General features: G+C 42.8%; 1 protein-coding gene across 1 annotated transcript in view; it reads right to left on the reverse strand.

The window, feature by feature from the left end:
* Positions 1-2,714: 2,714 nt before the first annotated feature.
* ST8SIA6 (ST8 alpha-N-acetyl-neuraminide alpha-2,8-sialyltransferase 6) overlaps positions 2,715-27,592 on the reverse strand; it is a 53,089-nt gene continuing 28,211 nt past the window's right edge. Inside the window, exons 4-9 of the mRNA XM_054991614.1 lie at positions 26,814-26,900; positions 10,614-10,758; positions 9,604-9,713; positions 7,756-7,848; positions 4,783-5,257; positions 2,715-3,738 (exon numbers count right to left, since the gene is read on the reverse strand). Of these exons, the coding sequence (XP_054847589.1) occupies positions 4,789-5,257; positions 7,756-7,848; positions 9,604-9,713; positions 10,614-10,758; positions 26,814-26,900 (904 nt within the window). The 3' untranslated portion in view covers positions 2,715-3,738; positions 4,783-4,788. The remainder of the gene's footprint in view (positions 3,739-4,782; positions 5,258-7,755; positions 7,849-9,603; positions 9,714-10,613; positions 10,759-26,813; positions 26,901-27,592) is intronic.

Raw genomic sequence — 27,592 nt, forward strand, 5'->3', positions numbered from 1 at the left:
TCATAGCGAAGTGGAGATATGAACCTTAGCATTGCCACTGTGATGCAATATGCACTATGCTACACTGGCTCCTTGGTCCTCTTTCATGTTTGCTAGGGAAAGTCTGCTCAGAAAATGGTGTTCCAGTTCTGAGGAGCAGATTCTTTGTTAAATTAATAGAATTCCACAAATGGTTTCAAATGTTGCCTGAGGGACATACTGCAGTTTTTATTAGATAACAATTATGTAATGTATTTTCCCCTTGCCTCATATTAATAGAAGAAAATTTAATCAAGGCTTTTCAATAATTTAATCTTAATAGGCATTCTGATGAAATGAACATTAAGAATTTAAACTTATGAGCCAAATGTGAAGCTCTTTGATAATAGATGCATAACCTTTTTACAAAAATATACCACAATTCACAGGAGTACAAGATTGAACCTGGGGCTGTTCATCCATATTAAAGATCACTTGTAGTATATTTGTTGCTTGGGCAACTATTGCCATACATGTTGGTGCCAAATTTTAATTTTTGTAAAGCAGGAAGAATTGGTAAAATTCAAAGGATATATGACAGAGACAAATCCTTGAATTTAAAACCTGAATCTTCTAAGATTTGGAAAGTAGAGGGATTGAGGCTCAATGGTAGAGCATGTACTTATCACTGTGAAGGTCTCAGGTTCAGCCTCTGATATCTTTAGTTAAAGCAGATGTTGGGAAAGACCCTGGAAAGATGTAGACAATATTGAGCTACATGGACCAATGGCTTGATTCAGTATGAGGAAGCTTCCTGTGTTCAGCCCAAGCGCTTCTGGAATCTGAGGCTCAAAGGTTACACAGCAACAAATCTGTGTTTTTAACCCCCCCCAACTCCCCCAGCCATGTAAATAGCATGACAGGAAATGGGTCTCTAAAGAGTGCAAAGAGACTTGGATATAGAGTGCAGAAACCCCACCCCTGCCTGTGCCTTGGTTTCAATCAAGCCTCTTTTTCTGTTGACCTTTCCCACTCCATCTTACCTCAGTGGTCACTTCATCTCTGCCATTCACGCGGGGCCTATGAAATGTTGTTTCAGGCTATTAGCAGTACAAAGGGTGAGATAAAACAAAGGAGGCAGGAATGGGATACACCCCACTGAGATTCTATACAAATAATGGCCAGCCAAGAGAGATATAGACCTACCTTACACCAGAACCTTTACACCATTAATCAGAATGGTTCAGCCATTAATTAATTTTTGGTACAGAGATTCTGATTGCCCTGACATTTCTTCCAAACACTAAAACACCAGTTACCTCAACATTTTATATTTTCTCCTCACATGACTCAAGACTGACATCTACTTCATATGTTCCACTTTTTAGTTATGTAGCCAGGAGCACCTTTAAGACATTTTTGCCCATTTCCCAAGACCCTCCCTCTTTTCCTTATTTGGAAATGTTCGTGGGGCCCAAGACTCCTTCAGATACCTCCCCCATTAGTCAGGAAGCTCCTATTTGAGCTCACTTATATTCTCTTCCACCCTACCTCCTCAAGACTAGGAAGACTGGATCTTTTATATCCTATTCAATTCCAGCTCCTATAATGGGATCCAGAATCCTGTGCCAGCCAGTTTGGTGTAGTGGTTAAGTGCAGCGGGAATCTAATCTGGAGAACTGGATTTGATTCCCTATTCCTCCACTTGAAATGGGTCAGTCACAGCTCTCCCAGAGCACTCCCCCCCGCCGCCACACACACACCTCACAGGGTGTTTTGTTGTGGGGATAATAATAATGTACTCTGTAAACCACTCTGAGTGGATGTTACATTGCCCTGAGGAGCAGTATATAAATAAAAATTTTAAAATCTGGTTCTTGCAGTGTTTGGCTCTGCTCTGTGCCTGGGGGTCAGCTCCCTCACTATGCCTGGTTCTACCTGGTATGGCAGATTCCACATTTGCTTATTGCTCGAGTCTGTGCCCTTGACTGCAACAAGTATCCCTGGATGACTCCAAACTCTCTTAGGATGTATAGCTTTATGATCTCGTTTGGACTATTGGCTTCTTGGAACTTTGGGAATCCTCCCAGACAGATTCCTCACTCAGGCTCTGACAAGGATAAGTCATAGAACCTCTGCTTTCCTGTCTATTCTTCCTCTCTAGCTCCTTTCCTTTCTTCTCAAGAAATACACATTTCACAAGCATGTGTGCAATTGGAATAGTTGCCTTTCATTGTGGATGTTCTACAATTCAGTGCTATTTGTATGTTTGATGTTATTCTGACTGCTTGAATGTATTTTATGTTCCACTCAGTAAAGTGTCTCTGTATCAATATATAGCTAAATTTCAGTATTTTTCCAAACTCTGGAGCTTTGTCACAGTTCCCTGTATTTGGGTACGGTCGCTTGAGTCCAGAAGATGCAAACATGTTTCTCTAGCTAGGTGTTAAAACCTAAAGCAGCAAGCTTAGGAATGAGAGGCAGTGGAGGAAAAGTCTCTTCCCTATGATTAGCTATTCTGTTTGAAACTGGGGTTCCTATAGGGAAATGGACCCACCCACACAAAGACATGTATAGGATACAAATACACAGATTACTCATGACACCTTACAGGGAAGTAATTTTCTCCTCGCTTACTTTCAGTAATAGATCTCAGCCAGGAAAAGAAATCACACAGGGTCAGATCCAAGTTCCTAGGAACAAATTGTGCATTGCCATGTGTAGTTTTCTGCTTCAGGTATCAGACAGACCAAATGTCAATTCAGACCACATCTTTACTTTCAAAGAAAGATTTTGGACATCATATCAGAGAAGTTATTTAGAATACAGTCTAGTTCATACAATAGTACATAAAATGGTAAAATAGTTCCTAAATGGCTTTAGAAGAGGGTAATGAAGACAGCTGGAGATCTGTAAGAAAGAGTCCTTTGAGGAAAAGTTGAAGGAACTGGATATTTGGCCCTAATAATAGGGGACTGGGCTGTGTGGGGAGACATGACTGCACCTTTGTATACTTTAATGCCAATCACATAAGAGAAGACAAAGACTCCTAGGCTGCTCCACAGGGCATTACTATATCTAATGGGTTTAAGCTACAGGAGGCTAGATCTCAGTTAAACATTAGGAGAAATTTCCCAATGGTAACCATTCAATGATGGAGAGTGGGATTTTCATCACTGGAGGCTAGGCACTCGTTCGTTGGGATTCCCGAATGATCTAATTTTGGATTTCCTGCATGATCAGGGTATTAGACTAGATTGCCCATAAGGTTCTTTGCATTTTTTATGATTCTATATACCATGTAAGACTGCCAAGGAGAAAATCCATGGCTGAATGTATAATCAGGTATGTATTTCACATATTAGCAAAAAAGGAAGTCGTACAGTATAACCAAGCTACTAATGTAGACATCTTTCAGCCATCCTAGAGGGCATTAACAAAACAATATCACTTAAAAAAATACGACTACTTAGCAAGCAAAAACCTTACAAACTTCACAAACAGCTATCATCCTGAGATTGTGCTTTGTTCACTGTAGTAAATACACTGGATTTTGAAAACCTTGTTTATGTAAAAAGTCAGATTACAGGAATCTAAAATCACGCAGGCCACTATATAACAAAAAGAAGAAGAAGAAGAAGAAGAAGACTGGCATTCTTAAGTGCAAAATATTTTTTGAATTATAATAGCACAATTTTATGCTCACAAGTAGACATTTGATCAAATCCAACATAGAACTGTGTGAGGCGCATACCAATGCTTTCCTTGGCAATCATCACTCTGAAACAAGAAAGCATGTCACTATGTTTCATGCACAAGCACATTGTGCAACATATACAAAATAAGGTTCAGTGGGAATTATGTGCCTGTGGCTTGGAGGATGCGTTTAACAAGTCAAATTGAATAAAGCAGCTGGCTTTGGTCCACTGATGAAAGAAAAATTAACTTTGGTGCTTCAGTTTTGTCTTACTTTTAAATCCATTGATGTTTCTTTGACATTTAGTAGCTAATAAAAGATAATATAATTCCATCCATTTGGACTACTGTAATTTAAATACTCTTCTTTGTTTCAGGAAAATACTCAGGTCAAACAATTTAGCTATTCATGAGGCAGATCCAATTAGTTTTGTAGAAACATCTCTACTTGTGCATGGGTTCTCTGTTTGAACCAGGGCTTTTTGATACATCTGCATGGCTGTTCATGTTCATGGATATATGTCATCCACACACTTCACACATCTGCTGCAGGAAATGTCAACATATCACTATGAGATACGGGATTTCTGTGCACTTCAGTCACTCTCCCCACATCCATGAATCTGACGCTGAACCTTTTGAGACTTTGTTTTCCTAGGCAGTTTTCAGTTTGTTATTTTCGTGTCCCAATTGACAGGAGCCTTGAATCCTTTTGTCATTTTTAATGCTTTCTGCTGGTAATCTTTTTATTCATTTAACTATTTGATGTTCCAGCTTAAGCTGTTAAAAGTTTTTGCTGGCTATTTTATCATCTGTAGTACACCCACATCTGTACAATGCGTCCAGGTGCAGAAAGAGGAGATGTTTCTACAAATATAGGGGAAATCTCAGGTTTGCAAAAAAAAAAAAGTACCAAAAAAAAGAAAAAATATTGAGGGAGTTTATCTCCCACAAACTGAAGAAATAATAAGGGTTGAGGTCCTTTCCCCAAATTATCTATCTCTATCCCATAATACCTCATGAACTTGTATTTGTGTGCATTTATGTTTGTGTGCTCATGAAAATGAAAGATATAAATATTGTATAATATATATAAAATAAGACAAAATGTTCTGTAAAGAGACCTACCTTGGTCTAGTCAGGTAGACATTTGCCAAATTGCAGCTTGAGGATACCCCTTCCATGAAGCTGGAGTATCTGGTTATACTCTTTGGGCATTGCATGGAAACCAGGCTTGGGGAGCTGGTTGTCGTAGTAGTGGTGGCTGATTGGAGTACCTGCTATATTTTTGGAGAAAGGCCAGAAGCCATATAGCTTTACATTCTCACACAGTTCCACAGCAGCGCTGGTGATCATAAAGCCTGAAGACAGCCGATAGGCTTTGACTCCCTTAGTCCTCCAGAACTGGGCAAGGCTTCTGAGGTATCGGGGATAGAAAAAGATGGCTTTTTGTTTTGCACTGAATTCCTTCAGAGTGTGATGCACTTTGAAAGATGCAGCAGTGTTGCTCCTGAAGGAAAAAGCTGGTAACAAAAGGAAAGCATCTCCGTAGCTTGCAACGTTTTCCAGGAAGGCGGCCTTCTTTTCATTCAGTTTGTTATATCTGTAAAGATGCAAAACGGAATGAATTTTTTAAATGGTTTAGAACAGATGCACTACGTGAATTTGGATTGTATCTAATGGCTAGCTCTGCAAGGGTCAAACCTGATGAGATGCTGGAAGACCTATCAATGGACCGCAGATGACTTTTTAAAACTGGTAAACAGCAACTGCATGAGTGTAGGGCAATTCAGAAAAAAAATGCAGCACAAGGGAGGTGGGCTTAACTCCCCCTACAAATGCTGCTGTAGGAAAAAATAATAACAAGTTGCCTACATATACTTGACTTGATTTGATTTATCCCATTTATATTCCACCGTCCCCATGAATGAGCTCAGGGCAGATAACAACGATAGTTAAAACCAACAATAAAATCATAAATATAGACAATTCAATTCTATAAAAAACATTACCCTGAGTGGCTGCTATATTTTCTTAACACCAGCTTTCACACCACACAGGGTGGAGGGGTAACCAGATGAGCCAATGAACCAACCAATTGGAACCAGAGCAGGGGGTTACATTACCCCCCCCCCCCAACAGGAGACTGGACAGAAGGCTCAACTTTGCCCCAACCTCAGCCTTATGCCTGGCAGAACATCTCTGTCTTGCATGCCTGGTGAAAAGATGATAAATCACGCTGGGCCTGGGTCTTAATAGACAGAGAATTCCGCCAGGCTGGTGCCAGGACAGAGAAAGCCCTGGCTCTAGTCAATGCCAGCTGAGCCTCCCTAGGGCCAGGGACTACCAGCAACTGTTTGTCAGCTGACTGAAGCAACCTCTGGGGCACATATGAAGAGAGGCGGTAAGTAATTAAATTACTCAGTGAGTAATTAAATTGTGGAATTCACTTCCAGTGGACATATTGATATCCATAACCTTTAAAAGAGGATTAGACAGATTCATGGAGGTTGTGCCCTCACCAGCAACTAGCCATGGTGACTAAATGGAACTTCCACTACCTTCCACTACTACCTCTGGGTAGTAAACGTCAGAATACCAGTGTCACAAGACAATATCAGGGGGAAGGTCTTGGCCTCCAAGTCCTGTTTGTTAGCTTTCCAGAGCAACTGGCTGGCCCCTGGGTAAAACAGGATGCTAGACTAGAATAATCCTTTGGTCTGATCCAGCAGTGCTTATCTTATGTTACTGCTAGAGGGGCAAATGGCAGCTTTGGGGCAGGTGGCTGTTTGAATCTGAGAAGTCAGCCTGGGGGAAAGGGTTAAACCTGTTCTCTCCTATGCCATAGAGCCTCCAAGCTACTGAAGGTGAAGAGAGCCCTCAAATCAGAGTTGACTTATGGTGACCTCTGGTGGGTTTTCATGGCAAGAGACTAACAGAGGTGCCATTGCCTGCCTCTGCAACCCTGGTCTTCGTTGGAAACTACTACTGAACAATAAAACAAGGCACGTTGAGGTTTTCCCAGTTCACGTGGTTCTCTGACTACACAACTCTCACAAGTACTGTGCATGTGCCAACACTACATACATAAGGAGAGATTGTTTTGGGTTATCCAAAGTGACTCTCAGGCTTTGCCTGGATACTGGAAACCATCTCCATTTTCTCCAAGTCATCAGTATGCCGAGGGGCGGGGGGAAGAATATGAATGAGTCAAAAGTTAAGAAAAATTAAATCTGAAAAGCAGGTAACATTGATATATATTTTAAAATGTGAGCATAACAGAACGAATGCTTTACTGACTCGAGTAGATCCAACCATGCTCTAAGTAGCCTTCCTCCAATTTAGGTGTGAGGTCTTCCTACAGTCTAAGGCAGCTTCCTCCGACTTAAGTGGTTCTTCCTCTAATGCCTTGGACTGTAGGAAGACCTCAAATTGAAAGGTGGGGTAGAAATATTTTGATAAATGAATAAACTTTGCTCAGTGGAGCAGTAGGGTTGGGGTAGGATTCATCTGATTGTCACAAGAATAAAACCAGCACACAACTAGGCATAAACTGAACAATCCCACAGTAGACTTCATTTTGCAAGTGTTCCATAAGCACTCAGTAAACTTCCATAGAGCTACAACCAGACACTTTTCCTTTGGAGGAAGACAATTACTCCCTTTCTGCTTGTTTGGCGTGTGTCTGCTATAAGCACATGGCATTAAACTAGCTCTGGAGACAGTGCTGCCCTGTGAAAGTACATTAAAATTAGGCTTGAAATGAAGCAAAACCTTGAATAGTATTTGAGAGACCTCAGATGTCTGGAATTCATCCCTACAATGTTGTTTAGGCAGCAGCTATGATTTGAAGAACACTGCCTTTGCCAGACAGTTAAGAGCTTACTGGAGCAAGGGGAAAAGAGGCCTATCTTCATTTTTTGATTGAAGGTTCGGCTCTTTCCAAAAGGATGAATAGCTTAAGGGGATTTAATTTGCATTAAGAGGGAGCTAGGGACCACTAATGAAGCAATTAGAATGCAGTGGCCAATGTGCAGACACACCAGCCAGAGAGTCAAGCCATCATACACAAGTTGCGAACAAATTTGCAGCTATACTCACTTCTGAGCTATAATGCTTGGGTTGATAGTCACAAGATTTGTTTTACTGCCAACATCTTGTCTGATGCTTCCCACGGTAGGAGGAAGGTTGCACCTGAAATTTTACAAGAACAGTTGAACAGCTTGTCTAAACAGCCCATCATTAAAACATCCTGATCCTTACCAGGCAATAATATGTGTCACTTGCAGTGCAATCCTAAACAGTTGCACCCTTCTAAAGCCATTGAAGTTAATGGATTTAGGTACAACTCTGTTTAGGATTGCACTGTAAATGCCTTATGGACATTTATTTATCTCCCAGGCTCCTTCCACAGGTTGCTAGTAGATCCAGGTGGGCAAATATATAAACACAATACTCGCACCAGTGTTATGAAGTGAAAAAACAGTGCTTTTTCATTGGTTTACTTAGGATGTTTCTCCTAACCATACAATAAAGCCCGAGGCAACTCAAAGCATAAAACTAGAAATGCAATAAATGAAAAATGCAAAAAGTGCAATCAATGATTTTTGATAGCAGCAAACAGCATTGATAAAATCAACAAATTAAAACAATGAAAACTAACCAGTGGAGCAGCAAGCTAAATCACCCATTTGATGGGAAAGGCATAAATAAAGCATAAATAAATTCCTAGTTAAATTCACTATCTGGTCATCTAATAGAATCTAGCCAAATAAGTGAATAAATAAAAATGTCTTCAATGGGGTTCTTAAAACTATACAGACTAGGCACCAGGCAAAACTCAGTGGGGATTACGTATTCCATAATGAAGTCACCACCAGTGAGAAAGACTTGTCTCTGATCACTACCCACCTAACTAAAAGGTGGGAAAGCTGAGTCTCAGAGGCAGATCACTGACTGACAGCATCTTAGTCTTGTCTGCACTGAGCTTCAGCTCACTGGCCATCATTCAGCCATTACTATCACCAGGGCTTTTTTTCAGCTGGAACACGGTGGAACGGAGTTCTGGAACCTCTTAAAAATGGTCACATGGCTGGTGGCCCCGCCCCCTGATCTCCAGACAGAGGGGAGTTTAGATTGCCCTCTGTGCCGCTCCAGGGGGTGGGGCCACCAGCCATGTGACCATTTTCTCCGAGGGCAACCCACTGAGTTCCACCACCTCTTTTCCCAGAAAAAAAGCCCTGACTATCACCAAACACTGATTCATGATTTCTACTTGGTTTTGATGTAAGGGATAAACAGCTGGGTGTCATCAACATATTGATGGCATTGCACTCCAAACCCTCAGACAACCTCTCTCAGCGATTTCATGTAGTTTAAGGAGATGTCCAGGAAAAGTCTAGTCCCCATCAGTTGTGAAGGGGCAGGGTAGGGACATAAGTAGAATTTAACATGAACAGATGTAGACGGTGATGGAACTCAATTTACATTTCATTTTGCAAAAAAAGAGAATTTTGCATACGTGCAGTTTGTCAAGAAAAAACCAAAAGATACAATTTTCTACACAGCAAAATACAGAGAATACAGATTACTTAAATCTTTTCTCCATCTCGTCTCCCTGCTTTCCATATGGATCACTAAAAAATGGAAATGTATGGGCATAGACATCACATGATGCTATAAGCCTACTGTGTGAGCCTCACACATATTTCTGAGCATAAGCCCTGTCCTTTACAATGAGCAGCTGTCTATCTTGTATTTTTGTTAGTGCATTCATGAATCATGAAAACAGGCAGACATGGCTGGGGAAGGAGTAGGGGGTATGAGAATTTGTAATACTTGTTAACTTGCCAATTATAGCATTGACAGCTAATGACTTACTAGAATTTCTGATATCCTGGCTTCTTTGTCTAGTGAATTTTAATTATATCGTGGTTTAGAATTTCTCACCTGAAAACAAAGTCAGATTGATCAATTTCTGCTCCACAGTTGGAAGTCTTCAGAATCCCTCCATTTCCCACCACTGCACAGTTCTTGAAGGGATACTCTAGAGGCTGAGACTGAAACCAAAAATAATGAATAGATCCTAGGGTTTTAATAATCAAGCAACGGGAATGCTTCACAAGAATGTTTACCTTTGTTTTATCTGGTCTAGTACTCTGGCTGGTAACAGCTCTCCATAGGAGGGTATTTGAATCCATAACCCAGATGTACAACCTGAGGGAAAGTATTGTACCTAACAACACATTATTCTAGCAGGATAGCATTTTGTTAAAAATCTAGGACTCTGCTGGTTTTCAAAATAGGGCAAGGTGAGATTATAGGGTTTTAACCTAAGGGACCATGAGTGCATTGTCAGCGCTCTAGGAAAGTACCAGCAATTCTGATAAATCAGCAAATTCATTTAAAAAAAAATCAAGCTGGAAATTATCATGAAAAAAGTTTTTGTGGCTTCTAAATCACAGAATACCAAACACTGTAGGCATTCGTGGCATATACAAGGGAACGCATCTCTCTCTCTCTGAATCTTTACACATCTGTATCTTTCAAATTGATTACTTCTTACCATTTCTCAGCTCAAGAGTTGTCTGTTCTTCTGCTGCCAGAGGCTGTTCCTTTTGTGTCATGGCACCTACTCTGCAGAATGGCCTGTCTGAGAAGGTCAGTAGAGCTCCTTCTTTACAGTTATCAGGGAAAGGAGCACATCTGGTTAGTTTTGGGGGGCTTACAATGATGCTTTATTTTCCTCACTGAATTGTATTGCTGGGTGTATTATTGCGGGTATATTTTTTGGCTTTGCTGCTGTCTGATTTATTTTTGACATTATTTACAGATACCATAAAGTTCCCCTTAGAGCCCACCTTGGGAGAATGTGAGGTATAAACATGATAAATAAATAAATAGACTTTAAAATATTACATATCTCTGACCACAGAAAATATCAAAGGAGCTCTCCGTACTTCAGGCAGCATCTTGAATATTTCCTGTGTGATGTGGATGGTTTTTTTATTGTCCACCTCATAACTCATGTTGCTTCCCAGTGGGGTGTTGTTTTGTGAAGTGATAAAGTTGTGAGCAGCATCACAGCATGAGGAAAGCTCTGACCTGCAAAATAATAAAATAAAAATCAGTGTAATGAATGCTGTCAAGGTAGTAAGGAAATGGGAAATAAAACTAGCTTCTTATTAACGTTTGTAATAACAAAACAATATGTGAATCCTTCATCAGGTTTCTTCTTCATTCATTATAGGCTTTAATCTTCACCACTCCAAGCCAACTCAGAGCATGTCAGCATGGTGGCATTTTGCAAGGTGTGGACTTGCAGTGTCTCTTCAAACCTTTCAAGCAAAAGAGTCGCCTTGAAAAACTGTGACCGCCCCCCCCCAACACACCATACATGTGCATGCATGTGCATCCATACACAGAGTGAAGAACAAGACTCTTACAGACTGAACATGGGTAGCCCATTCTATCACAGAACCTTAAGGAGAGGGGTTTCACTTTGTAAAAGGCTAGTGCTACCACATCAACCAGTGTACAGGATGTTTCCTTAGCAGATGTGCTCTTTGAAACACATTATTACTTATGGTCCACCTGTCCCTGTTTACTGTACAGTCCCTATTTTCCACTTCTTGTCAATGGTAAATAATGAGTTTTATCTTTGGGGCCCCCATGGCGCAGAGTTGTAAGCTGCAGTACTGCAGCCGAAGCTCTGCTCACAACCTGAGTTCGAGTAATTGGCTCAAGGTTGACTCAGCCTTTCATCCTTCCAAGGTTGTTAAAATGAGTACCGTTTCCTGGGGGGAAAGCATAGATGACTGGGGAAGGCAATGGCAAACCATCCCATTACAAAAAGTCTGCCAAGAAAACATCGTGATGCAACGTCCCCCATGGGTCAGTAATGACTCGGTGCTTGCACAGGGGACTACCTCTACCTTTACCTTTGGAGCATGTTAATATTTTGTTAGTGCTTGTTTTGGTCATTCATCAGCAGTCGTCTCCCCTATCAAAGTGTCTAGAAGTTAACATCAGATTGGGGAGTGAATACATCTTATCTTTAATAGTACACATGCATGAAAATACACACATTCAAGAAACTAAAACACCATGCAGTGCATGGCTGACTATTTCTTATGATGCCAGTGTTAATGTATCTTCTGAACTGCTGATATATACTACTGTAGCACAATTATATGTTTTCTAGTATATATTCAAAGAAAAGAACCATTACTCTCTTGTATTTGTAATCAGTGGAAGGCAGAGTGTCATACCCCACAGCCTCCCAGGACAGGATGTGAAGCAGGGGAGTCCAGGACAAGCCCCAAGAGACGCTGCACTTATGCTGCCAAGCATGGAAAGGTAGGTCTGGGCCCCAAGGGCAACTAAAGGGCAGGAAGGGGCCAGGACTCTCATTATTAGCCTCCTTGGAAGTAAAGGCTGCCTCAGGAATAGACACCACCTTCAGAGTAAAAACCTACTCAGGTATAGAACAAGTGACCCAGGTAGGGGGTGTGGCAGGAGTCAGAGAAAGGAGAAGGAAAGGCCAGAACAAGAAGAGCGAGGGTTGCCAACCTCCAGGTGGTGGCTGGAGATCTCCTGCCATTGCAACTGATCTCCAGGCAACAGAGATCAGTTCCCCTGGAGAAAATGGCTGCTCTGGAGAATGGATTGTAGGGTATGCCACCATGCTGGGGTCCCCCCCATCCCTAAACCCCCCTATCTCCAGGCTGTATTCCCAAATCTCCAGGAATTTCCCAACCTGGAGCTGGCAACCCTAGTCAGAGCAGGGAGAGGGAGAGGCAGCTGGCTGGTAAGGTCAGGGGTCTGAGGGGATTCCCTAGGGACTGCAGGGCGTACCTGCCTCAAATGCTAATCATGCAGTAAGGGTGCAGCAGCTGGAGCAGCGTCTTGACACTGAGAAAGTAATGAATAGTCGTGTTGAACACACGACTTTATTTCAACCAAATTATGCAGTAAACTGAACATAAGCTGTCCTCTGGTGTGAGATTAAATCCTTGGTATGGGAATAAAGGGTGTTACAGGAAGGATTGCTAGGCACAGGCCTGCAATTTCCAGGAGGTGGGGCTCAGGAGAAAAAGAGACGTCGGGTATGTGTTGATATCATTTCTGGCTAAAAACTAGGAAAAAAAACAGAGAAGTCCTACAGCATTGGTGACAACACTTCAAGGTTTGGGCAGAAGTCATGTTGACACATACACAGCATCTCCCAATTTTTTCCCTTCTCATTTGAGCAGTGGCAAGTTTGGGGAGGCCACAGCATGAGATCACTCGCCATAGTGAGTGAGTTGGCAAACTTAGTTAAGTCAGGTCCCCATTTTTATCTTTGAAATGTTGGAGAGTATGTCATCATTCCCTGCTCCCCTGACTGACAAACACTCTCTATTTTTATGTAGCTACTGGCCACTGAAAGCAAGCAAGATACAAAAAGAGGTCACATGTTTATACATGCACACTTACGAAGAACAGATTTTTAAAGAGTTAGGAGTCTGGTGTGCAGAAGTGCAGCATGGACACAGAAGTCTTTATTATATGTTATGCCTTTATCTAATTTTAAAGCTATTTTCAGCGTTTATGGAAATTCAAACCTCTGTAGCATATAGGTCATAATCTTTAATAAGATAATTTAATGATAGCATTTATACGCAACCATAAAAAGTCTGCATTGTAGATGGCTTTAAAGAACAATAAATTCTCATACAAATTTTACTGGGTGTGTTATCTGGTTACTGGAGTGATTTGATACATAATGGGGTCTATCAGTGCAATAGTTTAGGTAGCAGCATTTGTTGGATGTTCTTAAGTAAGGCAGCATAAAACTGCCCTATGTGTAACCTAGAACTACAGGATTCAAATAGTTTGTACTGTAAAGTTCATTTGGGGATTGTGTTTGATCTGAGATTGTCCAAATCCATCCAAAGAGGAGATCAGTCAGAAAATGAGCATAGGATAGATAATTTTAACAGCTACAAAGGAAGTCTACCTCTAGGATCCCATTCCCCCAGTAGGAGTGGGGGATTCCCTGCTCCTGTTGCCTGCCGTCACTCTGAGTGGTGTCATGAGAAATTAAAAACACACAGCATTGCTACAGTCTCATGTCACTTCCACTGAAAAAACATGAGGCAGCTCTAGGATTCACTGGAAACTCTGTGGTAAAACCATAGAATTTTACCATAGAATTTCCAGCAATTCCTAGAGCTACCCTAGAAGGTATACTCTATAGGTGTAGGTGTGCTTCCCCTCATATTCCTGCCTTGAGGCTTGCTGCTAGTTGCCAGGCACTTCCCTGAATGGTAAATGCATCTGTGTTTTGACTTGTCCATTTACTACCCGTATGAGTGGAAGACTGTTGCATGAGGAGGAGATAGTGAATCTCTACAAAATCCCATAATCGCCCTGTTTATCTTTTTTCACTGCATCACAGGCTTCAGGCCTGATTCCCTGATGATTAGTGCATAGTTGAAGATAACATAATGAAGGCAATAAACTGCCTGCCTTTGGGAAAGCAGTCCATGAGTTAGGCTTGCTTGTCCCCTGGATACCCTGCCCCCAGCCTCAATCCCCCACCACCTCTCACCTGGCCAGTGGCGGGGGGGAGGAAGATGCAGGAACATGACAGTGGTGGACAAGAGCACTCTGGAGCATCCCTGCATTGCAATAGGAATGATGTCATTCCCAGTGCAGCACGGAAAGAACAGGGCCGATTCCAGACGGCCCTCCCCGTCCCAAAATGTCGCGTGTCGTTGCGCGGAAAACGCGAAATATCGCGTTTTCTGCGTGACGACGCGCGACATTTCAGGACGGGGAGGGCCGTCTGGAATCGGCCCAGGTCACATTGGGGGTACAATTGACCCCAAATAATAAAGTGGGTGGAGATTTTTAAAAATTGCTTCTTCAATTTAATATTTGGGGTCCATTTGACTCCGGGCTTGACCTGTCATTTCTGTGTTGTGCCAGGAATGACATCATTCCTGTTGTGTTGTGGGATGTTTTAGAACACGCATGCTGCAGCTGTGCAAGAGGTGAGTACTCACCCGCACAACCCTTCCATCCTCTGCTTTCACCCCCGGGGGACTTGGAAACCCTACCATGAACAGGTGGTGATGCTTCCATGAATTAGGCTGCAGCAACTTCCCAAAACCTAGGCAAGGCTTGAGGACTTCAGATCTTGCACAGACATGTGACCAGCAATTAGTCTTACAGGGCAACCCCTCAAGAGATTCCCAATCTTCAGAAGAGGGACATAGTAAGACTATCTTTACTTGATTTTGTTATGTAAACACCACCCTGCTTATAACACCTTAATAACCTTAATAAACACCAGTCTTTATCACAAAAGATTTGTTCTCTTCTTGGGTATTATACAAACCTAGAAGCAGACTATGGTGGGCCCCCCTGACTCTTAAAAAACACACTACCTGAATGAAAGAACACGAGCCAGAATGGCCGGTGTGAACACAGCGCAGCAGCTCACAACGTTGCACCTATTATGTTGCCGAGTTAGATGAACAAAATCCCCCCTTTTCAACCTTCTGTTGGCAATGTTTCCATTTACAAAAATTCTACAGCGTTTGAGTCTAGTTGACAGCTGCCCCACTACAAAGCATAAGACTGCCACAAAGATGTGAACATCAGATGAACTGTGTTTGTGATGAATAACATTCATTAGCAGAGATGGCACACTCTTCTTCCTTTTCATTATTTGCAACCTAAAAAGATTACTTCCATATAACCAGAAATAGTCTGGCATAAAGAAAAAGATTCCTCAACTAATAAGAAAATAATAGCCTCTAATTAATGTTATGGTTCAGCTGATGTGGTGAAATGCAACCAGGCAAGTGCTATATTAATACAGAGCACCAATGAAACTGGCAGATAATGGAGCAGTATTTTGCACATTTTCTTTCCTGAGAGATCAGGGAGCTCATGTCAAAATAAATATGCATTCTGAGCTTCAAAAGCAGCAGCATACACATTTTCCTCTGAGCAGATTATTTCAAACAAGCAGGAACGTTTACTCAGGTCTTCCAGTCCAGCTCCAACTATCCAGTCCAGCTTCACTATCCCACAGACATTATAGTTTATAAAACATTGTGAGGTGCCCCGTCAGTTGCCGTGGTCCCCCAGGGGTGAGCCATTGCATCAGGCCATTGGCGTGCCCCGTAACATCTGGAGGGAGGGTGGCCCTGGCAAGGCAGCCTTGTTAGCCTTTGTCTGTATTCCCTCCCCAAGGGTTCTTTCCCTAGGACAGGCCTCAGAAAGGGCGGGCAAGAAAATGAGGTGGTCAGCCCCTTGCTCTTGCCCAGCCTGGGAAGCTGGCCTTACGCCAGGCATGGACCTCCTGCTCTCCTCCTCAGCCAGCGGATTCTGAGCCCTTTTATACCCACCCCCTTCAGGAAGCCCTGCCCTGCTCCTCATGTTCCTGCCTTCCAGGTGAGCTGAGCACTTGTGTTATAGGCAGCCAAAGGGCTGGGCCCTACCCCTGTCTGTCTTCAGGTGGCTGTCTGGCTCTATCCCCACTCCTTTGGGCCTGCCCCTCCTTCCCTGTGGTCACTGGGCTTCAGGGATGTGGGCTGCCATCCCTCCTGGCCCTGTGCCACTCCCTGGACCGGGTGCCCCACCTGCCTGCTAGCCACTTCCGGTGGGCTGGCAAGCTCCGAGACGGGTCTGCCTCCTGACTGGGATGTGGTGGTCCTCCTTGGGTATAGTGGTGGCACGGCTGCCCTTCTGCTCAGCCTGTGCTGCCTCCAGGTGGCCACTCTTGTGGCTCCTCCCAGCGCCTGTTGACTCATCATGGCAGAGCTGAGGTGAGGGAGGGAGGGTGGCCTTCCTTTCCTCATGGGCTTCCACCTTGCCTTGTGCCACCTGCTTTGCCACTGCTCCACTGCTGGGAGTGGTGGCAGCAGCGCCAACGCTCCCAGCAGTGGAGTTGGCTGGGTCTTGCTCCTCTGCTGCTGGCTGGGGTGTGCTCTGCTGCTTCCCTGGCTGCCACCCAGCTGCCTCCACTCCCAGTATCCCAGTGAGTAGTGGGGCCCCAGGGGGCAGGGCAGCCATCCGGATGGGTTGTCAGCAGGCCAGAGCAGCCCAGCTCCGGACAAACATATGGGTGGCTTTTCTATTAATTCACATGCTCAAAAAGCTATAGGATAAAATAGAAATCCAATTTAAACAAATTAAACACACAAGACCAGGGACAGCGAGGTTTCCACGAAAACAGATGAAAACCAGTAACAGCACCCATCCTTTTGGCAAACTAGCTAGCCTACATGGGCTTTATGAGGCAGCTTCATGGTATCTCTGATGTTTTCAGAAGTACAGCATGATCTAATGAGCAGACTCTTAGCGCTATTCCCCACTGGGTCTAGCAGCAAACACAGACATTCAGCAGGGCCTAGGCTGTGTTCTACAAGCACAGGCTGTAGACCCCTTGCTGAAGGCAAGAGGTACGGACCTGGTCAGTGGCTGGATGGGACAATCCTTCTTGGGAAGCTTATGTACTAGGATTGCCAACTTCAGCTAGGGAGACTCCTGGAGATTTGAGGTGGAGCTTGTGGAGGGTAGTATTTGGGGAGGGGAAGAGAAGTGATGCCATGGAGTCCATCCTCCAAAGCAGGTATTTTCTCCAGTGGATTCAATTTCTGTAGTCTGGAGATTAATTGTATTTCCAGGAGAATTGCAGCCTCTGCTTAGAGGTTGGCAACCTTATGTCTACCACTTTGAATGTGAGATGGAAGCAAAGTGGGATAGAAAAATAATAAATAATGTCTCTCAGGTAGCCAATTGTATGTGTTAGCTTTGGATGTCCTCAGTACACCCCCAGTAGAAAAGAGTAAGACCAACAAAATTTGTGGTAGGGTATGAGCTTTCATGTGTCACAGCCAACTTCTTCAGATATTTCTTCAGACATCTTGATCTACAACCCCAGTGTTATTTTATGACATGCAGGGCAGAGTCACCAATTCTATCTCAACTATACCAGTTACATTTTTGAGCTGGCATTCTATTGGGGTCTGTAAGCCCTGTGGCGCAGAATAGTAAGCTGCAGTACTGTAGCCCAAGCTCTGCTCACGACCTGAGTTTGATCTTGGCGGTTCAAGTAGCTGGCTCAAGGTTGACTCAGCCTTCCATCCTTCTGAGGTCGATAAAATGAGTACCCAGTTTCCTGGGGGTAAAGTGTAGATGACTGGGGAAGGCAATGGCAAGCCACCTCTTAACAAAAAATCTGCCAAGAAAACGTCATGATGTGACGTCCCCCATGGGTCAGTAATGAGTCGGTGCTTGCACAGGGAATTTCCTTTACTTTTTTTACCTTATTCTATGGTCTAGCTTGGAGCTTCATCTAAGCAGTATTTCATAGAATCAGGCTGTTAGGTGGGTTTGATTTCCCACTGGCTTATTTGTCATTAACACCATCAATATTCTTCTTATCTGAGACTGCCTTCCCCAACTTAATTGCTGTCCTGAAAGATCATGGCCAATATTGTTCGAAAATTTTGCCTAAGCCCTTTCCTGCCGTTTTTAATAGAGACCTAGGTCAGTTGGGTCACCATTTGGCAACCCATATAATGTCACTTTGTAGTAATTAATTCCAAGGAATTTTCCTGCTATATGATGGGTATGTGACTCACAAACTTGCAGGATTTATTGGGACACTTTCCAGGGTCACACAATTGGCTTATGGCTTAAATTCTCTGTGATTATGCAGGAGCCACAAAACCTGCCCTCTTTTATGTCCTCCTCTACTAAAGGGCAAATCCTTTGAGTTCTGGCTTCAATTTATTGAACTGAGCATCTGCAAATTCTAAGCATGCCTGTTGAGAAGAGAGAGCAATGCCAAGAAAATTGCTGTCAGTTGTCTCCCACTGTTCCCAGCCAAGGCTAGTCGACAAGAAAAACATTGCGGAAGCTTTTGAAAAAGGTAACTCTGCAAGGCTACTATGAGAGAAAATAGCCAAAGATGGATTAAAGAGGGGGGAAAAAACTCAGGGCATGTTCATAGTACTCCAAGACCACTATCAAATTAGAAATATTAGGCATAGCCACTAAAACTAATAGCTGGTTAAAGCTCTTCGTTGTTACTCTTCTCCATCATGCAACGCCCAGGTTATCAAGAGGGTTAGTCTATATTACAATTGTCAGCCAGTGGCTGACACTGGGAATCTGAAAGGGAATCTGAAAGGGTGGGGACATGGGGATGCTGTCAGAGCGGCAGTATTACATGACTTCTTGGGAAAACCTGGCACTGGAGACTTCGATGTGGAAACTGTACAGAAAACTACAGAGTTTCTGGTGATTCCTAGAGAGGAATGACATCACTTTCAAGTTTCCCCTGGATGTAGGGTTGCCATCTCCTCCAGGGTCCAAAACAGGGGAGCTGGGGCTGGGGGGACATGGGCAGTAGGGTACTTACCTTCCACACGTGCAAAAACCATGTGCACTCCCACTCTCCCCTGTTGTACTGGAAAATGATGTCATTTTCAGAATGGTGGGGGAGCTCAATTCATTAAAAATCACCTCCAAACAGGTGGGGGTGGGGGCTGGCAAGCCTGTATGAATTTAGGAATCCCAGGTGCCCGCTGGTGGCTGGCAATCTCCTGGCAGTTTCCTGCTTGCTCACCAGTTGTTGGTGACTAATGGGAGGTTTCAAGCTGCCTGGCAATCACTCACCACCAGCAGACACCCCAGGAACATGTGCAGTGAGCATGCTCCCAGCAGAGGTGATGAAATCACTTCCAGAAGTTGTGTCATCGCACTGGCTGCGGGAGTGTTCCTGCACTTCACTAGGGGGCCAATTTTGGTCCCAAAGGCATTAATTCTCGAAGAACTGAACCTGCATGGAGCATGGAAGTGTTCTTGGAGCTGGTGGCATGATGCCATTTCTAAAAGTGACATTGTCGTGTCAGCACTGGGAGAATGCACACATTTGCGGAGGATCGTCTTGGTAAGTACTGGGTCCCCACCTCCTGCTGGAAGGGTATAGGAACCTGGCAACCATATCTGAAAGTATTGTTATGCCATTGCATCGATGGTGATTTTTTTCCCCCTTCATTTTTCTCCCACCAGCCAACAGAGTGGTGGCAGGCAGCAGGGATTGCCAGCAAGAAGTCTCCCACCATAGTGGGAGGCCTGGCAGCAATCCTAGTCTATATGAGCAACATGGATTTGGGCAACTCATGTGATTTGCTTTCATATCATTTTTGGATAAGGGTCTGAGTGGTGTGAGACAGGGCATTCTTTATTAGAGGCCCATGGTGGTATCTCTCCTTGGCACTTAGTTCAATATCATTGCAGCCTCCTTCTGCCTCCACTGCCAGCAACTTTGTCTGCTTCTGTTTTGGGGAAAGCTAACCCAGAGAAGGAAGAAGAAGTGGTGACAGCAGTAGACAGGATAGGCAGGCAACAGAAGTAAAGAATGGAGCCAGTAGTCAGAGAGATGTATTTCTACAACCTAGGTTCAATGGCGGGCTTGAAGGAAGTCCTCATTTGTTTTTATCTGATATTTTGTATCCAGCCTACCAGCTCCATTACCAGTCCTCATTCTTGTAGCACAACTGAATGGAAAGATCAGGAAGTGAACATATCCCTACTTAGGACCTAATTACAGGTTAACACAAGCTGGACTTTGTTTGGGGTTTTTTTTTGAAGGAGCCATGGGTGAGAGGAGGATGATACATTGGATCAGGGCCACGCGCCATGACACAGAGAAAGAAGTTGGGTTTGCAGGCTGCAGCTTGTCAGCTGCTTGTCAGGGAGATCTCTGACCAGCTGATTTGGGGTTTAAATGCCCCTCACCCTGCTGCTGCATGCTGGCTGTTCTGCTTCCCATGTTTGCAGGAGTTTGCTTATTTTCTGCTGGCTATAAAAGCCAGGAAAGGGCTAAATGGCTGTTTTCCCCTTCCTCCTTTGGAGTATGCACACACACACTCTTTTTTTAAAAGGCAAGAAAGTGTTGCAACATTGTAACATTGTAACATGGCAAGATTGCAACATTGTAACATTCCTGCACTTTCCTCCTGGCTTTAAAAGCCAGGAAAGGCTGCTTTTCCCTTCTTTCCCAGCCATGTTTCAGGCTTTGCCAAAGGGAATAAAAACCAAGCATTTTGCACAGCTCAGTGGCAGGGAACTTTGTTTCCAAAGGGCTGTGCAAAATGCTTGGTTTTTATTCCCTTTGGCAAAGCTTGAAACATGCCTGGGAGGGAGGGAAAAGCAGCTATTTAATTCATTCCTGCCTTTTAAAGCCAGGAGGAAAATGCCATAATGTTACAATGTTGCAATCTTGCCATGTTACAATGTTACAACGTTGCAACACTTTCTTGCCTTTTAAAAAAAGAAGAGAGAGAGAGTGTGCATACCCCAAAGGAGGAAGGGAAAACCAGCCATTTAGCCCTTTCCTGGCTTTTAAAGCCAGCAGGGAATAAGCAAACTCCTGCAAACATGGGAAGCAGAACAGCCAGCACGCAGCAGCAGGGAAAGGGGCATTTAAGCTCCTAATCAGCTGCTTGTCGGGGATCTCCCTAACAAGCAGCTCATCCAAGCCCATCTCTGGTTGCCTAGGAAACTGATTTATCGGTGCCAGGCTGTCTGCAGTGACTAACTGAAAACGAACCAAACGAACCAGCCTAAAGTTCATCCCGGTTCGTCAGAAATGGGCTCTGATGAACTGCTGGTTCGTGAACCACGAACCAGCCCAGTTCGTGACGAACTTTGGTTCGTATTTCAGTTCATTCCCATCTCTAGTTATAATGTCATGGGGATACTCTAGGATTCACAAAAACCTGTAGAGGTTTTGCAAATCCTAGACTCCACTCCCCAAAAGTCATGACATCACATCCAGTTTTTGTCACAAGTTATGTCAGTGCACTGGTGTAATGCTGCCATGTGCCCCATCCTCATCACTTTCCCCTCACCAACATTTCAGGTGCCAGTGAACAATGGCATAGTGGGAGATCAGACAAACTCAGAGGGAAGGGTTCTCTTTGCCCTTTCCCCTGCACTGTTTCTTTTTTTGAAATCATATATAAAAATGCACGTATATACTAACAGTGCAAACCTAAGCAGAATTATACCCTTCTAAGTGATATTGATAGGACTGCCAACCAAGAGAGACCTTTTAGGAGTGAAGTCCTGTAATGCGCAGGGTTGTGCTTTAGCAATTCCCCAAATTCTATGGTTTTATCACACTTCAGCAATGTGTGGCATCACTTCCTGTTATGCAACTTGATATCACAATTTCTACTTCTGCTGCACTTGACAACAACAGGGGACCAGAAGCAGGGGATAGGAGGTCTCCCACAATAGCAGGACATCTGGTCTCCCTAGCTATTGGCCTCTGAGGGGGGGAGAGACATCCCAAATTGTACCAGCCCTTTCCCCCTATATGCAACTGTCTTATATTGGCCCTGTTCACAAACTCATACAATCTTTGTTACACTTGATGCATGTACAACTGAGTGTATGATATAAACCCTACTTTTATCCAAGTACTGGGAAAGCGAACTCATGAGGGCTCTTTCCAACAAACATATGTATGTACATACATGAAGAATGCATATGAACAGGGTTATTGAATCAGGTCATTCATCTATCAAGGTCAGTCTTGTCTACTCTGATTGGCAGCTGCACTCCAGGTCTCAGGTTGATGCCTTTCACATCACCTACTACCCAATCAGCTGCCAACACTTGCAAAATGACCCTCCAAATCCACAGATGGAGCCACATGTTATGCATATGTATGTAATAAAAGCTGGGAAGCTCTTTTTCCTAAGGAAAGCACCTCGGGGAGGAAGAATATCTGTAGAAAACAAGTGTTATGCAAGTAGCATGCTTTCTCTGCATGCCACTTAACCTCTCCAAATCACACCCAAAGCTACTTTCCCGTTTATAATTTTCAAACAATGTATTTGTAAAAGTAACTATAAGCCTGGAACTCTGCAAGAGTGCGGGGAGGTAGGAGGTGACACAGAATGAAAAAATGGCAGGCAGGGGGAAAAAAATAAGCACTCCTCCCCACACCATTTCTCCAGTTAAAATGTTCCCCTCCCAAAGTTGCTTTCTCCCAGCTGCTCTTTCTTGGGTGTTTATGTGGATAACATGTGGTTCCGCACTTTAAAACTTCCCCTCTTTTATTTCAACAGTGAAATGTAAGTTAATTAGTATGTCTGTATGGTTCACTGAGCAGTCGAAGAGAATTGATTTGTGACTCTGGTCTGTGATTGACATTTCCCCCTTTTCCAGCTTTTAGCTTTAAATGATGTGTCAGCGAACATTTGCTGGTGATGGATGTGGAGCACTCTGTGAGTGCTTACCACTTCGAGCCACTCATTAATTAATGGTGGTCTTTTTGGATATTAAATCCAGTGCCAAATGATAGACAGGGATGTGCAATAGAAGGGATTTTAAAACAGCAACTCCATAACAGATAATGGTCCTTTACTCTCTGTTAATAACAGTAAATAGCTCTGATTTCTTACTTTCAAATTCACAAGTTGTCTTTTGGTAGATTCTGATGAATTTAATACAGATACGGTTGCTGTTTGCATTGTCATCTTTCAGATTTACTGTTAAGATAAATAGATTAAATTATTTCTGTTCTATTACTCTGCTGTGGCCTTAGTAGGGGTTTTTTTGGCAGTGCCTTGAACACAGACCCTCTACTGATGTACACATCTGCATGCAGCAATAACAAATGCCATCAGTACACCACCAGAATACACGTAAGAGACTGCATTTGGGTGGGTCTTCCACTGCCTGGGGAAGTGTCTGTATGATACATCAAAAAGACCAGCCTATGAGAAAATTATGTCCGATGAATTAAATATTGGTAGCCCATATTGTGTGGTGTTATTTATTATGAGATATTTTAAATGGTTCCCCTGTATTTTAATCTTTTCTATGGAAATGGCCAGAATTTTTTAAAAAATTATCTTGATGGACATCTGATTTTATCTTGTATTGTTGCTCCGGCTTTGTGCTAACGCAATAAAGATTGATTGATGATGATATGGGTAGCGCTCCACTTTTGTGTCTTGCCATTGTCTGAGCAGCATAACGTTCACACAATTATCAAGAGTTAGTGAGGATACTATTTTCTGATTCTCACTTTTAATATCTGTTGCCATGAAAACCCTGCTAGGGATCGCCATAAGTCAGCAATGACTTGAGGGCACTCTCCACCACACCACTTCTTTACTTACTCACCCTTTCAATTACAGGTGGAAATCAGCAGATTCTCGATGGTGGCGTAGGATATAATTGCTTCGGTATGTTTTCTTTAATCAGTAGCTTTCCCCCCCAAGTCACTTACAAAGCTAAAACAACATTTCCTGGAATGTTAGCACCCAAAGCACTTGCTTACTTTGCCTCTATGAAAGGCCCAGACTTAGAGTTTCCAATAGCCAGGGGGCCCCTGGAGATCTCTTGGAATTACAACAGCTCTCCAGACAACAGAGATAAGTACAAATCGGCTGCTTCGGAGAGTGCACTTTATGGCATTATACCCCACTGAGGTCCCTTCCTCCAGCAAACACTGCCCTCTCTAGGTTCCACCCTTAAAATTTCAGAAATTTCCCAACCTGGAGCTGGCAACCTTACCTGGACTGATGCATGAAGACATGCATATCAATACATACTGTGCCCTCATGCTCATTCTGAAAATGAGAATTTTCTTGCAAGAAAAGTCTGTTTTCTCAGATGTATTTTTGAAAAAGCCATAACTCTTGACAGCCTCTGAAGAGTTGTAAAAACAGGATGCCTGTAAAATTTTAGTATCCTGTTCCTTAAAAGTGCAAAAAGGTGGACTAAGGCATGAGTTAAATGAAAACCTGCAGTTGTTATTAAAAATATGTCTCCCCAAAACAATCAGCAACTCAGTGGTTATGCAAGCAGAAATAAAAAGCATTTCTCTCATTTCATTAATCCAGTCTCTGACGAAAAACAAAAACTTAGGAAAAAGCCTACTTTTCTTACATATAGTTCTATCTAACGTTTATATTATGTTCCAGGCATCGAGTCTAGAGTGTGAGAAAGGCAGATTTTTATATCTGCTGATTGTTTTGGGGAACCCCCCCCCCAGCAATGTACAAACCTCTTCAAGGAAGATGTCATTCCAGCTGCGAGTTGTGATGAAATAGGCCTTAAAGCTTCATATCTGGTTTTGTTTAATATTAGCTCTGTTATTCATTGTCACACATCTGCATCATGGAGCATAAAGGCATGATCTAAAGACCAAAATACTCAGCAGAAAGATTCCCAGTGACTTCAGACGTCAACTGAAGATTTAGATCAAACCACAGATTTTCTGATGCTATAATATGTCCAAAAAAATTATGACCATGTGTGCCTCCACACATGGAGGAAATTCTGAGAACTTCTCCAAGAGTAATACTGGGAAGGCTTAAGTCAAAGAAAATGTACTGCAACATGTGTTTAACTCTCTCTCTTACTGTCAGAATCAATTAGACTTAAGACTGTAGAATTTTGGGGGGACTACAACCTATATGTGTAACAATCACTTCTTCATGTTCTAAACAGGTTTACTCAAATTTCTTATACCCCAAATAGTGATGCCTAAGTTAGACTACAAACTAGGCAAACTTTGGTATGGAAACACTTTAAAGCAAACATGGAATTTGGACAAAGATTGTGTGGGTTGACATGCTGGACCATAGAAAGATTTCAGAAACAGAAATCATGCAATAAATTTGATTAACTCTTAGCTTTGACATTCTCTCCATTTCTGTGCAGCTTTGGGTGTTAAGCAAAACCTCTTTTGTATCTAGCACCTCCCTTTAGGGAAATTTAAAGAGAGTTATATCCTTCTAAGATCATTGAAGCCAATGGGTTTTGAAGGGTGTAACTATGTTTAGGATTGCGCTGTTAATCTCTAATGCATCCTATGCCTATGCTAAAATCCTACACGTTGCAGATAAGACCTCTCTATCATGATCTGATATTTTTTTATACCTCTTTTTTCCCCTACTGAACACACAACCTTGGGGAACTTGCATGTATGTTTTGTGATTCTTGGAAGGAAATATATTGTAACTGTTCAGAATTTTAGATACCGATACGGTCACAAACTCTAAACGTCGCATGGCTTTTTAACCCACTCTTCACAATGTTTCCTTCCCAGGCTGTATATTGATCAATTGAAGAAACATTTCTTTTGTTGACAAAGTGAGATCTAGCCCACAAAAGCTTATTCTTCAATAAATCTGTTCGTCTTTAAGGCACCATGAGACTTCATGTTGTTTTTGCTGCAACAGACAGATACAGTGACCCTACCGGCTGTGTCTAATTGAAGCAACTGAGCTATTCTGGATTAATTCCACTACTATCACTGAAGACTGAAAGTAGATAAAGCAATATGACTGATAATAGCCTCTCTCAGACATTATCAGTGAAATCCTAAACAGAGTTAGTCCAGATTAAGCCCTTGAAGTCAATGGGCTTAGACCAGAGTAACTCTGTTTAGGATTTCACTGTATGTTCCTGCCATTGTGAATGCATATATATGAGACAAACTGGCTGCACACAATCGTCCCAATATGAGCAATCAAAGTTCCTTTGGAAAGGGGCAATGCATGGATTTTCTACCCCAGTGCACATGTGCCAAACCCCAGATTAATCTGGGTTTGATGCATATTTTCTGAAACTGAAATGTGTTTGCACTGCCACTGTCAGAAGAAAAATTAAAAAGAGTCCAGTAGCACCTTTAAGACTAACCAATTTTATTGTAGCATAAGCTTTTGAGAACCACAGTTCTCTTCGTCAGATGAGCTTATGCTACAATAAAATTGGTTAGTCTTAAAGGTGCTACTGGACTCTTTTTGATTTTGCTACTACAGACTAACACGGCTAACTCCTCTGGATCTATGTCAGAAGAAGGACATTTGTGCATATTGGGAGGATCACATGTAGCAGGCGGGTCCCATGTGTGTGGTTAAATGCAATGGCTGAACAGAGTGAATGTCTTTTGGTTTCATACCACCGAATATAGCCTTGTGTCCCAACAACAGTCATGCACACAGACAGCAGAATGCTTTGCACAGCAGAATTTTTTTTTAAATGATGTGATTAGTTCAGTATATCATTTTCATGGCTCCCCTGCATATTATTTTATGGAGCTAAGAAAAGAAACTTACTTGAACTTGGCATATTCTTGTGGCCTCTTGTTCCATGTGCAGTTCTGTAGTTTTCCAACAACCTGCAAATAATAGTCTTCTGCATACCTAAAAGGATTAAAATAAATGTATGTGACACGAACCGTCTGAACCTATAGGGCTGGCTTTGGTGCCTCTTAGATAGGTCCTGGCACCCATTAGTGGGGACTGAACACACGAACCTGCCTTATATGGACAATGTGGATATCATGGTAAGTATTATCTGTTCTGACTGGCAGAGGTTCTCCAGGGTTCCAGGGAGAGGCCTTTCACATCGCCAGCTACTTAATCCTTTTAACTGGAGATATCCAGGATTGAACCTGAGACCTTCAGCATGTAAGACAGATGCTGTGTCGCAGAGCCATGCCACCGCCAGCAGCCGGATATCCCTGAGATAAACATGATTAGATCTCTGATGTTCTTCTAGTTTCACACATTAGGTTTCCAAGGCAGGATAGGGCATAGCACAGGTCAGATCTTTTTCAATGCTGGATGCACCATGTTCATAGGTTGCATAATCTGTCAATTCTGATTACAAAGTCCTGGGCAAACAATGGATGGGAATCATCCCTCCCACTGCCCATAACTTCCTGCTTGAAAAACCCCAAAGGCTCCTGAGTCCTGACTAGTCACTCTTGAAAACAGAAAGTAGGCATAGATGGAAATAGCAAAGCAGCTCTTACCTTGCCAGATGAGTTTTGACTAATTTTATTTAAATTTATTTATTTATTTCAAATTTGTATTCTGCCCACCCCGCTAGA

Source organism: Eublepharis macularius, chromosome 11, assembly GCF_028583425.1.
Source record: "Eublepharis macularius isolate TG4126 chromosome 11, MPM_Emac_v1.0, whole genome shotgun sequence".
In the NCBI taxonomy this organism is placed as follows: domain Eukaryota; kingdom Metazoa; phylum Chordata; class Lepidosauria; order Squamata; family Eublepharidae; genus Eublepharis; species Eublepharis macularius.